The following is a 13,154-nucleotide window of genomic DNA, read 5'->3' as shown; positions in this document are numbered from 1 at the left end:
CTTGCGTGTGTGTGTGTGTGTGTGTGTGTGTGTGTGTGTGTGTGTGTGTGTGTGTGTGTGTGTGTGTGTGTGTGTGTGTGTGTGTGTGTCAGGGAATAAAACACTTGGGATTAAAATAATTTGCTTTTTTAAAAAATGTTTTATTTCTACACTTTAATGTCACAATCTCACAATCTTTTTGGAACATCTTCTCTTCTCTCACATTGTCTTGACTTCTCGTTTTTTGGGGTTTGCGAGTCAACAGGATGTGAGGCCAAACCACATCAGTGTCAGAAGAAGAAGAAGAAGAAGAAGAACTTGCGCGCCTGTTTCAACACGTTGCATGTTGCCTGTCATAAGCCAGCTGCACCCAAGCTGCTCTTCAAGTTGTGTCTCAAATGAGGAAATCTGGTTCGTTCTCCTTTAGCGTTGTTTGCTCTGGACCACCACACTTATGATAAGAGTTTCTTCTGTTTGTTTTTGTGACTAATATTTCACAATGATGCGGCTTGACAGATGCGGGCAATAAATAAGGGTGGGCTGTGGTAAGAGGAACAGGAAGAGAGCAGCGAGAGAGAGAGGGAGAGAGAAGGTAGCGAGGCAGTCAGAGGAGGGCGAAGGCTCGTCACGTCGGCATGTGAAACTCTTCATAGCTGTGTGTGTGTGTTTTTTTTTTCCCTCTTCGCAAAGTTATCAAGACAAGACAAGCGACAGACCAAAAACATGCTGAGCTCCGTCTGCGGTGACTTCCAGGGATGATGCTTTGAAGAGACAACGTTTTACAACAAAAAAGATAAAAGGTAAGAATGAAATCACAATAAATGTACATTTACTGTTTGGTATACAAGAAAACTTTTTTCAAAATTGAATCTGAAACAAGAAGTTGTCATCACGCACATTTGTTGTCAAACGGTAATATGTGATCTACTGTTACGTTTCCGGCTCCAACATCTGTAGTCAACATGTTCCAACCTGCCAAACTGGTTTCTCATACATTTTCTTCAGCAAAGAGAGACTCTCTGCTGTCTTTGTGGTTCTCATGTTTATACCAAAGCAACTTAAGGTTTCATAAAGCACAATGTTTGGAGTATAACTTAGATCTTTGACCTAACCCCCCCCCCCCCCCCTCCCTCTGTTTCTGTGTATCCTCTCTTGTCATGGGTCGACAGTGAGATTGACGAACCGCACAGAGATCAGAGTCGAAATGGCAGAGGAGGAGAGGGGGCTGCTGGAGCGGCTCGTCATCACCGAGGAGGGAGACGTGGTGGCGAGCAGCTCGCTTCTCATCGTGCGGAGTCGCGGCGGAGAGGCGGCTCTGAAAGGGGAAGAGGAACACACGGCGGGGGAGGACGAGGGTGAAGAAGAAGAAGAAGAAACGGGGAGTGAAATGCGCTTAGAGGAGCAGGAAAGAGCGGCAAAACGACACGCCGACGCAGAGGAGGAAGAGGAGGGCGACGGCACGGGGGAGGTTGTTGTGACTGAAGAAAAAGCTGAGAACGCGGAGAGTTTGAAAGATGGACAGAACAGAGGGGGAAGTGAGACGATGAGGATTAATGACAAACCGGAGAAACCCAGTGACACGGGGGACGAAGCGGTGACACAAAACGACCCAGATGTGGACTTTAAGAGGCTGAATTCCTCCGGGCGACAAGAAGAGGAGGATCCAAAAGCGGTGTGTAGACTGTTGTTGTTGTACTCTGGTTTAAGTCACATGACCTGAGCTGACCTCTGTAGTATCTGTTTGTTAATGTCCATGACATTAAGCAGCCAGCATTTGTGTCAAAAAACAATGTCGTGGTCGGAAAAAACAGCAGGTGTCATTTTGCCTCAAAGCATGCTGGTCTTACGTAGGAGTCAGGTGATGTGCCAACAAACATTTCTGTGCCACTCACCGAGAAACCCTTTTTTCCCTTCCCTCCCTCGCTCTTCTTCTCCTGCCACCTACCTGCTGTTTTCCTCCAGGTTCGCCGGTTAACCCCCGACTTCCCGGACGCCCTGTATGAGCTGCTGTGCACCCTCCAGGAGGGCAGGCGGCTCAACGACCAGCGCTGCTCCTTCATGCTGGAGGGCGGGATGCGGAGGAGGAGGTGCCACTCGGAGCCCAACACCTCCAAGCCAGCCCACAGAGGTGGGAGAGCGCTTTCAGAGGGCCTTTACTCTGTTTCACACTCGTTTTTTTCTTCTAGTGAGGAAACTGGTGCAGCTGTTGTTTCCATGCGGTGATGCTGACTCATGTTGATAAAGCAAAAAAAAAAAAACACACACAATGTGAAACTACTCTGTGACTCAAGAAGGTTTTCGACACGCCATGTTTCCACTTCTTTCCTCCATCAAAGCTCCTTTTTTTTCTGGCTCCACAGTCGTGTTTTCCTCCATGACTTCGCTGCAGAAAGAGGAGTTTTTCGAGCTGGTGGCCACCGCTCAGGCTCGCCGCCTGGACGACCAGAGGGCACAGCTGGAAAAGTCACAGCCGTCAAAACCAAAATCCAGAGGCTTCAGAGGCAGCATTAGGCAACTCTCGCTGATGAAAAGGCCCACGCCCGCACCAGCACCGGTTCCCGTTCCTGTGCCCAAAGAGGATCTGTATAACATGATCCTCACCACACAAGTAAGCAGGCAGAGCTACTTCCAGGGTTCGAACAGGTGCTGGAAGGCCTTGAAAACACTTGAATTTTAGTGTGGTGTTTTCACGGTTTGAAAAGTGCTTGGATTTAGAATAAAGTGCTTGAAATGTCTGTTCTATGTGATGACATCTATGATAGAACAGAGAAAAGAAGATCTCCATATTTGAGGGACTGAAAACAGCATTTTCTGACATTTCTGCATGAAAAATGACTTTTGATGATGAACAGATGATGAAAATAGTTGGTGATTATATTTCTGTGGATCTGTTAGTGGAATTAGTTTTCCTTTCATTTGTGGTCCTTCTGTAAAAAGCTGTCTCCAAACATCATGTTGGTTGTTTAGAGGACAATAACATCTCATTTAATGTGACGAACAAGTGACATAATAAGTAGACTGAATACTGAGGATTGGATTGATACAAATATGGAGTTTACCACAGCTGGAAGGTGCTGGAAAAGCATGGAAATACACCTTGAAATGCTTGAAAATGCTTGAATTTGCTTAAATGCTCTTCATGATGACATGATGTCAAGCCTCTTAGAACAACCTTAATTCCCCGGCTCTCCTCCCCCCCACAGGCCCAGGGCCGGCTGGAGGACCAGCGCAGCAGGGCTCCTGGTCCCATGGACGACGAGGACTTCTTCTCCCTGCTCCTGAGGGTCCAGGGGGGACGCATGGACGAGCAGAGGACTGAATTACCGTTACCGTGCATGCTGCAAACCTGAGAGGAGAAAAAAACCAATAAACTTCCGGAGCCATCCAGTATTGTAGCCTTTTTAAAGTCTTTTTAAGTTTTTCCGTTAAAACGGGTTGTTTTTTTTTGTCGTTGACCCCGATGATGATGCTTTGTTTCAGGGACTCGTTATCTCGATAGTGTCGGTCAGCGCAGAAGAAAACGCTAATGTTTGAGCAACAGAGCTTGTAATGCGACGTGAGGGAGGCTTCCGATGAGATTGTTTAGTTTACTGCTAGTGGGCTTATATTATTTCCTCTGCTGGTTAACAGGGTCAGCAGATGTGCTTTCTCCTCTCGGCCAGAGTTTATATTTTATTGAGTGTCTGTGATGAGTGCTCGAAGGATTTGCGTGTTTGTGTGTTCCCGTCGTGGGAGGAGGAGGCCGTCGACTGTTTCTCCTTTACTTGTACAGTAGACGTTAAACCAGAGAGGGGCGGTGTGGAGGAGATGGTAGCTCCACGCTGCTTGCCTGTATGTGGATGATTTTCCTCCAGAAAATAAACAAAAAAGTGTCTGAGCTGTTTGCATCCAATCATTTAATTTGTCTCAAATGTTGTCGGGAGAAAAGAAGATTTCATTAATGTTATTATTGTTACATATCGAGCGTTTTAGCACTTATTTTCATAATTAATTATCGCTGCCTCGCGAGGTCACATTCCCACAAACGTGTGATCGCATCTAATCTCTTTAAAAGGAGCATAAACGCCATTCAGAGCATTAATACAGCAGGAAACCACTCCATGTAAATACATCGTGGGAGTGATGTGTACCTGAGCTCTCCCTCTGTGTGTGTTGTTATCTGAGCTTCTCCTTTCCTTGTTGACACAGCCGAGCTCGCTGCAGCCTTTTAGTGCGTGTTCCTGTTCTCGTAAGGCGTTTACAGCTGATAACAGACAGCTGAAACCTGACGGACGTTCTCTACTCCGGTAGAAGTACACGTACTGTTCAAAAACACTGTGGTGGAAGTAGAAGTACTGATTCTCCCCCCAAAGTATTCCATCCATTAATGACAGTTTGGTTCCTTGCTGTTGTTTACAGGGAATGAAAAGCAGAACATTTAAAACGTACAATGTCAGCAAAATTACTCCAATACTCCTCTTTTGTTACAAATCTACAAATAAGTAAATAATATTTAATGATAGCTAAGTAAATAACAGCAGTTAATACATGATAATGCATACTTATGCATTCTCCCGTGTATAACTACATACACATACACATCAAAAGGTAGAAGATAGTGTTAAAAATAATAATAAGAGTAACAATAAGAAAAGGGAATAATAATAATGACAAATTAACAAAAATAAATAAATAAATCAATAATAATAATAGTAAAAAAATGGTATTGATTCTACTTCTTTACTGAAGTAAAAGTGTAAAAGTACAGGCCCTGAAATGGACTCATAGAAAGTAAAAGTATCACTTTGAAGGACATTTCTACCAGCGGTTTTCTTTGCAAGGTTAACTCATTCTTGCATCATATTCATAATCAAAAATTTTTTTCCTCAAATGCATTAAAACTAAAGTAATGAGGCTGTTTTAAGGAGTAGAAAGGGCAGATATTTAACATGTAGACCAGAGATCTTCAACAGGGGGTCCGGGACCCCTAGAGGGTCCGCAGAGTTACTGCAGGGGTCCCAGAAATGGTTTGATCCCAAACCTTTTTCTTCCCAAAATTAAAATATGTCCAGAAGTCTCTGTCGGCCTGAAACACATTGAAGACCTCTGATGTATCATCGGATGAATAAATACTCAAGTAAAATATACCTGAGAATTCTACTGAAGTACAGGAACAACGTATTTGTATTTCCCATGAATACGAACAAACAAGGCAGAGATGAATGTTTTCATTTCTCACAGAATGAAAACTGTTATCTCAGATTCCTGTCACTTTTATTGAAGAGGAGATTGACAGATTTATTCATATTTACTGGAGGGCTGAATCAAAGAACAGGCTGACATGTGAATAAAGTATTAACTGCTCATTAAAACTCATGATCCAACTCGTTTTTCTAAAAAGTCCTGAATATGCTTAAACCTGCAGCCGCCTCTGAGGCGCCGTCCGCCCACGCAGCTCCGAGGGAAGGTTTCTGAGGAAGTCCTGGTGGCTCTGCAGCCGCGGGGTGACGAGAGGACCGGGTCACTTCCTCAAACCGCTCCATTAGCTGACATCTGACATTAGCCGCATTAAAAAGACACAAACGGAGAAATGTCACAACAAAAGTGCTTCCTCCGAAGGTTAATGCCTTTTTGTTGAACCATAACAAACATTTAAGAATTCCCAGCTGTAGGGTCAAAGGTCATGATAGCTTTTCTCAACCTCTGCTCCAAATCATCCAGTGATACAAAAACAGACAAACATTTCAAAGAAGAAGTATATATAGAAAGGTTTATATAATTATTATTATTGTATCTTCATTTTTATTCATTATTAAAAAAATGATGTATATACTGTATGTTGTGCTGTATAATGTACTCCAATTTCTATTTCAATAAAAATTTGAATTTTGAAGAATTTAAATTTGAAGAAGAACAGAGGAGGTGGAGGAAGAGGGGGAGGAGGGGGAGGATGAAGAGGAGGGGGAGGAGGAGGAGGAGAAAGAGGGGGAGGAGGGGAAAAAGAAAAGCATGTCACACAAAGAAACCACACCAACATTGTGAACGAGTCCAACTAGAAGTTGAACAATGAACCAGGACTTCCACTTTTTGAGATGGAGATGTGTTCATATGAAGTCATACCAGGTTCAGGTCCATCCCGGATCCTCTTTCTGGTCTAGGGTTCTTGACCAGGTCGACAATGATTGGTGTTCACACAGGTCTGGGAGAGTTTCAGTCTGTAAACTCTTTTCTCATATCAAGGAGAAAACAAATATCTACATATTAATACAGTATATATAAGGTTTGTTCTATTAGCGTTGGAAGCAGGTGTTTCCACGTTGAGAGGTAATTGAAATCTCCTCTTCATGTAATTTTTTTAAAAACATGTTGCAGATAAATAAATATAATAATACATATGATATGACAATAATAAAAAAACAAAATATATATAAATTAAAAAAATATGTCTGTGTTTACATACTTTTCCCCTATTTCCTCAAACGCTTATTTGTTGCCCCGCCCATCTGGTGACATCACCGACCACTTGACTGAAACCAAGGACTTTTACAGAAGGATAAGTCAGCAGCGAGGAAGTTAGGAGGCATTTTTAAAACAAACTGATTTCTCCTCGTGTTTATTTTTATTATATTTATATTTTAGTGAACTATATAAAACTACTGAGCTCGTGTTTGCTGCGTGTTTGTGTTGCGGAAGTAGAGGGTGAGTGACGTCAGCGTCTCATCGCGCTGCCGTTCAGTCTTTCGGTCCCGGAATGAAGTTAGAACGAGGATGTGGGAGAGAAGATGACATGAGCTCGGGACCGGGAACTACAGCAAGATACTGGTCTGTAGAGGACCAGGACGAGGGCTAGGACGAGGACCAGGACCAGGACCAGGACCAGGACCAGGACCAGGACGCTCAGCGAGGTAAGTAGAAGTGCACTTTACTTTACTTCAGCGGGTGTAATTAAACAGTTAGCAGCGAGCCCGACGGTTCTGAGATTTCTACTTTCAGTTCACTTTTAGTTTCTGTTGATTGAGTTTACATCAGATTTGATTCATTCACTTTATGAACGAATAACCTAACAGGATGAACTCAGAGCTTTTACTCAATAAACGGATTTAAGTAGTATTTGTACTTTTAACACTTTCCTCACTGCATTTCAGAGACAAATACTGTATATTTTTACCACGTTTATTTTGCAGATTCACTTTATAAACACAAAATACAGCCAACCGATACATTCAGATGAATTATTAGAGATGAAGCTTCCCAGTAGTATTTATAAATAGTTATAGATAACCCCGGCTGCAACTTTAAAGTGACTATATGTTAAAATAAAATAAAAAAATCAATTAAATGACAGTTAATAGACCAAATGTTTAATGTAGTTATCGATAAAATTAAGATATTATAAATATAACATTACATAATAATAAATAAAATATTAAAATAATGATTAGTTGCAGCCATATTTAATAATAATATTTTTAAAAATATATATTAATATTTTAAATGTATTTTTTTATGTGATCACCTGTATTGGTGATCAAATGTATTAATCTATCTCCTGTTCTTAGATGCTTCTGTTCCTTTCCCTGCTGATCTCGTGCCTGCCACTAGGGGGCGATGCATCACCAATCACCTGCTACAACGACCAAGGAGATGCTGTTGATTGGTAATTCATTGATAAGTCTTAAAGCAGAGATAAAGCAGACTCTCATAAATAACCCTGTCTTAACGACGCTTACTGGAAATATGTAACAATGTTTTCCTCTGATGTGTTTCCTGTCTCAGGTTCTACATGTACAAGCTGCCTAAAGAACACGGCAGGAAGTCTCCCCGCGAGGGCGAGCTGTATTTGCTGCTGGACAAAGGCAGCGAAGGCTGGAGCGCCGGGACGGGGACGGTGAACGACACCACGGGGGCTCTGGGCCGGACGGTGGGACAGCTGTACTCTCAGGGACCGGTCCGTTTCCATCTCTAAGTCCAGTTTTCAATTTTATTAAACAAGCCCCTTTTCTCTTTTTTTTTTAGAGAAGTGTTTAGAGAAGTGTCCTATAAGCGCTCAACATTATTAGATCAGATGAACCACGAATGAGAACTGAAAGCAACTTGCTGATGTCTCCGAACAGCTGTGGCTGAGATCATACCGCCGTCTCAGCATTATCATACAAAAACAAGTTTTTTTTAATGTTTTTTTTTATATTTAGATGTTCCTTCAGGTTAGTGTGTGCCAGGTGTAGGATCATTTTTTATTTCCTCTGTCCTCCTCACAGAACACAGAGGTCGCGTACATCCTTTACAACGACCAGAGGCCACCGGAGGACTTCGGAGGCAGATGGGGCGACAGTGGAAGTAGTGGGGGGCACACAAAAGGTGAACTCCAGAGTGATCCAGACCCAGATGGGGCTGCAAGACATTTGGCTTTCCTCTCAGAAACACATCTGCCCTTTGACCTCTCATTCAAAGCAAAAATGTCAAAAGCTATCGCAACACTGAAGTGCCTTAAAGCTGCATTCTCCCTGCTGGCCACCAGGGGGCGACTCCTCTCTGGTTGTATAGAAGTCTATGAGAAAATGGTCCTACTTCTCTCTTGATGTATTATCTCAGTAAACATTGTAAACATGAGTTTATGGTTTCAATCTCTAGTTTCAAGTCTTCTTCAATCCAGCATGATGTTCATTTAGTACATTATGATCCATTTAGAGTCCACCAGACCAGGAAGCAGGGGATGCTTTAGGGGGCGGGGCTTACCTGCTGATTGACAGGTCCATTTAGAGTCCAACAGACCAGAATGCCGCTCTGTATGGAGATACAAACAGTTAATTCTAAGGAAAACACAACAGGTGATTTATACACTAAATAAAACATCCTTCATACTTATTATATCACATATCCCCCTAAAACCTACGTACTGCGCCTTTAAACCCAGCTATATTCCACATGTTTACACATCACTTCACGTGTATGGAAGTAAATACGTATAAAACAACACAATACAAAACAATACTTCAAAAGCGAACACTAAATGTTGCCAAAAAACGTATATTTCAGATTCTGCAGCTCCCTGTTGATTATTATTTATTACTACTTTAACTGTGTTTAATCCCTCTGTTCCTCAGGTGTTGTCCTGCTGGATAAAAACCAGGGCTTCTGGTTGGTCCACAGCACCCCCCACTTCCCCCCCGCACGGCAGGCGGGACGCTACTCGTACCCGAGCAGCGGCGTCCCCAACGGACAGAGCTTCCTCTGCGTCACGTACCCGCTGGAGCGCTTCCAGACCATCGGTGAGACCCGAGACCCTCAGGTCTTTAATAGATGATGATGATGATGATGGTGGTGGTGATGGCGTTCGATCACAATTACAGAGACCTGAGAGCTAATAACGATTGCATAAATATATTAATGAAGGCTTTATTTAGGAAAGCAATTATGTTTATTTAAGCTCACATCCATAATATTGATCAAGTTGTTTTTTTTAAATGCTAAATAGATAAACAATTTCAGTTGTTGCAGCTTCAACAAATGCTTTTTGGTGTTGTAAACAAAGTCATCAAGATTAGTGTAGAAATATATATATTAGTGGTGGGAATCTTCATTTAAATATTTAAATATAAGGAGAATTTTCCTTCAAATCTTTAAAACTAAAAACACTACATAAAATGTGGAAAGACTGCCAATATATATATATATATATATATATATATATATATATATATATATATATATATATATATATATATATGTTTGAAACCCTAAACATGTTTCCTCCCTGTCTCATCGTGAGATGAGAGATCCTTCCCCCCCTGCTTAATAATCCAGTCAGGTATCGTCACGACAACCAGATAATGCAGATCCTGGATGATCAGCGTAAACAGGTGTCATCGGCGTGTCGGCGCGGCGTGCGGCTCCCTGGCAGCCCCCGGGAGGTTGGCACGGTTGCCATGGCAGTGCCTGGGGGGGGTTAATGTAATTAAATTGAGGTGTGTTACCATAGCGATGTCGGCCTCCTCGCACTGCGGCATGCATCCGCTCCGTCACATTCTCTCTCTCCAGACTCTTTAGGATGCTCCGGAGAGAGAGAGAGCGACGGTGTTCGGGTGACGTGGAGCTGAAGGTGTCGCACATTAACACGTTAACGAAGGGAAACGGACATGTGACACTAACGACTGTTTTAATTAGCCTGATTACTTATTTCATCGGCTCATCTGCTCGTGTTTAGTGTAGAGAGCTGGTGCTGAAAATAAAAGCATTCATCGATTAGTTAGATTGATATGAACCGAATCGACGCCAATTTTTTATTTATCGGGAAAAGTCAGAATGCTCCCACGGTAACGATGCTAACATGGTTAGCAGGCGTTGTATTTACCTTTGGTTAATCTGTTAGCATGCTAACATTAGCACAAGTACAACAGAGGCTGATGGGAAAGTTGTTAAGCAGAGTTTTGGATATAAATTACGTTGAAAATGTGACGATCGACGATCAACAATTGCGATTAATCCTAAAGGCGATATCGACGTCTGCACCAAGGCAATGAACCCGGACCGCGTGGTCCACGTAGGCGTAGCCCCCCGGGCCCTCTGGTTAACACTGATTGCTCCGTCTGCACGGTTGCCATTACTTGCACTGCTAGCTGCGAGCCGCCGGCTCAGCCGTCCCTTGTTCTGAACGCCGCTGAGAAGCAATAGAGATGCTCCAAAATCGTACAACTTTAAAATACGTCACGATATCTGATCCACCTACATGAGTATCGGATCAATGCAGGTCTAGGGTTTTGTTTTATACACTATATGGGAAATAAAGGAACATTTTTTAATAATATATGGGAAATAAAGGAACATTTTTTAATAATATATAGAAATAAAGGAACATTTTAATAATATATGGGAAATAAAGGAACATTTTAATAATATATGGGAAATAAAGGAACATTTTTAATAATATATGGGAAATAAAGGAACATTTTTTAATAATATATGGGAAATAAAGGACATTTTTTTAGTAATTTATGGGAAATAAAGGAACATATTATTATTATCGTGCCCCACCATCACCAACACACTGATTTATTAATTCACCATACTTAGAATAAAGCGATTCCGGAGTTTTGTGGCCTTACATTTAAATGCGTGTCGCACCGCAGGTGAGCAGCTCCAGATCAACCAGCCGAGCGTGTACGACTGCGACGTGCCCGCGTCCCTGGCCTCCCTGGTTCCGGCGCTGGCTGCCGTCTGTAGGAAGAACCTCCCGTCTGTTCACGTCTTCCCACGCGTCAAACCGCCGTCCAACCGCAGCGTCACCCTGACCTCCAAGGACGGCACCGACTTCATCAGCTTCGCCAAGGGAGCCTCGTTCCACAACGGTACGACTAGTTCCAATATGTGATCATGATGGATGACCATATTAGGTCATATAGGCCTGTGACGACCAATTAGATAATAAATCCCCTCTCCGCCTCACCAGACCTGTACCACTCCTGGGTGGCCCCCACCCTCCAGTCGGACCTCCTGGTCCAGTTCTGGGTCCGCTCCACGGGCATCCTCCCCTCCGACTGCTCGCTGGGCTGGCGGGTCCTGGACATCACGCTCCTCAACCCGGGGCAGACCTTCACCTTCAAGACCAGCCAAGACCACTCCAAGTGGGCCGTGAGCCCCGAGGCGGGGTCCCGGTCGGGGTCCAGGTCCGGAGGGGGAGGCTGGGTCTGCGTGGGAGACATAAACCGGAACCGGGCGGAGGAGAAGCGAGGCGGCGGCACCGTGTGTCTGCAGCACCCGGCGGTGTGGAAGGCGTACCGGACAGCGGCGCTGCAGTGCGAGGCCTGTGGGGGCGGGACCGTTCAGTGTTGAGACCCCGATGATGTCCAGGAGGGGGGTCATGGGGGGGTCATCGGGGTGGGATCATACCCGGCACGTTGGGGTTTAAAGTGTTTGTGTATATTTCATTTTACCTGAACTCAAGCCTGTTTATTATTTTAACAATAACTTCGTCTACGATTAAAAACTAGACATCAGTCATTTTCTGAAAGGTTCCAGTTTAGTTTGTGACAAATATTAACGTTAAGTCATGTTTTCACATAATTCACGCTAATTATCTGAGATAAGTTGCTCTGAAGCTTCAGAAAACTTCAAATTCTAATATTTAAATTGAGGCTCCGATTCGAATAAGTGACGAATCAGAAACAAGAAATATCATACGTTAATTAACTAAATCGGATCCAACTTGGGCAGAAGAATATTGTTTCCGTGTGAGAACTCAATCAACTAACAGGCCGAAGGAGGAAAACGTGTGTTTTCGGGGCCTTCAAGGCACAAAACTCCATTTGACTCGTTAATTTCCTCGTTCCGGATGATGATCCGCTGCTGCTCCTCCTCTTCAGGCTCAACGGGAGGACGATCGGTTAAACCCGATGGGAAGCAGAGGGCATTATGGGAAATATATTGTTCATTTTGAAAAACACAATAAACCTCAAAGTGGCACTTTAAATGAAAAGCATTAATTCAAGTGTCTTTGTAACCGCCGGGTTTTCTCTTTTTAATGGAAGTGAAGAGACGATTTAGTGTTTCAAAGGTGCAAGATATGAATTTGGTTTAAAACCTTAGAAAAAATGAACTAAATATTAGAAAGAGAAGAGCGTTGACGTGATTCATCGCGTTGCAGAGATACTGGAATGAGTCACGTTGAAGTTTCAGCGTCCGTGGACGTTTTGAAATAAAAAGAAAAGAAAATTCTAATGTGTTTTTTTCTGACACTTTGATTTTGATCCAATAAACAAATGTTAAAAATATTATTGAGACCAGCTCTCAGCGTTTAGAAGATTAATATCTTTGCATATTGTTGCCTTGCTGTTAAACTTGTGACTGTAAACTATCACTAAGGTGAAATCCTTTGAATCAGCATCAGCTGGTGTGTGAGTGAGTTCTCGGGGATCTGTGGTTGTTTTTCTATTAAATGTATGGTATTAACAATGTGGGATTAATTAAACTGACAACAGGGAACAGGAACGTCATCAGCGCTTCTGTTGTTAACTGTGATCTTATGAATGTTATGGATTTTGTTACGTTATGCGTCATGTAACATTCTTTGATTTTTCTTCAAGATGAATATATCTTAAATCTGAATAAAAAGATGAATACAGAGCTGTATTGTAATTTATTTTTGTCTCTGATGTATAATTGTCTCGTTTTAACTTTTCCACCACAAAAATAGAAATGTG

At 42.8% G+C, this 13,154-nt stretch overlaps 2 protein-coding genes across 3 annotated transcripts; both read left to right on the top strand.

The window, feature by feature from the left end:
- Positions 1–174: 174 nt before the first annotated feature.
- On the top strand, positions 175–3,856 carry gpsm3 (G protein signaling modulator 3). Of its 2 annotated transcripts, none has more exons than XM_084027818.1 (5): positions 175–802; positions 1,170–1,651; positions 1,942–2,107; positions 2,340–2,587; positions 3,183–3,856. In XM_084027818.1, the coding sequence occupies exons 2-5, from the start codon at positions 1,184–1,186 to the stop codon at positions 3,327–3,329; spliced, it is 1,029 nt and encodes a 342-aa protein (XP_083883944.1). In that variant the 5' UTR covers positions 175–802; positions 1,170–1,183; the 3' UTR covers positions 3,330–3,856. The 2 variants fall into 2 exon arrangements, with proteins under 2 accessions (XP_083883944.1, XP_083883943.1); XM_084027817.1 differs by having other exon boundaries at positions 177–779; positions 1,149–1,651.
- Positions 3,857–6,516: 2,660 nt separating this feature from the next.
- Positions 6,517–13,077, top strand: dnase2 (deoxyribonuclease II, lysosomal). Its single transcript, XM_084027816.1, has 7 exons — positions 6,517–6,863; positions 7,518–7,615; positions 7,735–7,906; positions 8,217–8,316; positions 9,063–9,227; positions 11,085–11,303; positions 11,405–13,077. Exons 2-7 carry the CDS (start codon positions 7,518–7,520, stop codon positions 11,785–11,787), a joined length of 1,137 nt encoding a protein of 378 aa, XP_083883942.1. The 5' UTR covers positions 6,517–6,863; the 3' UTR covers positions 11,788–13,077.
- The last annotated feature ends 77 nt before the right edge of the window (positions 13,078–13,154 follow it).

Source organism: Eutrigla gurnardus (assembly GCF_963514095.1).
Source record: "Eutrigla gurnardus genome assembly, chromosome: 14".
Lineage (NCBI taxonomy): Eukaryota > Metazoa > Chordata > Actinopteri > Perciformes > Triglidae > Eutrigla > Eutrigla gurnardus.
Note: the sequence above shows the minus strand (reverse complement) of the source record. Positions and strands in the feature narration are given on the sequence as shown.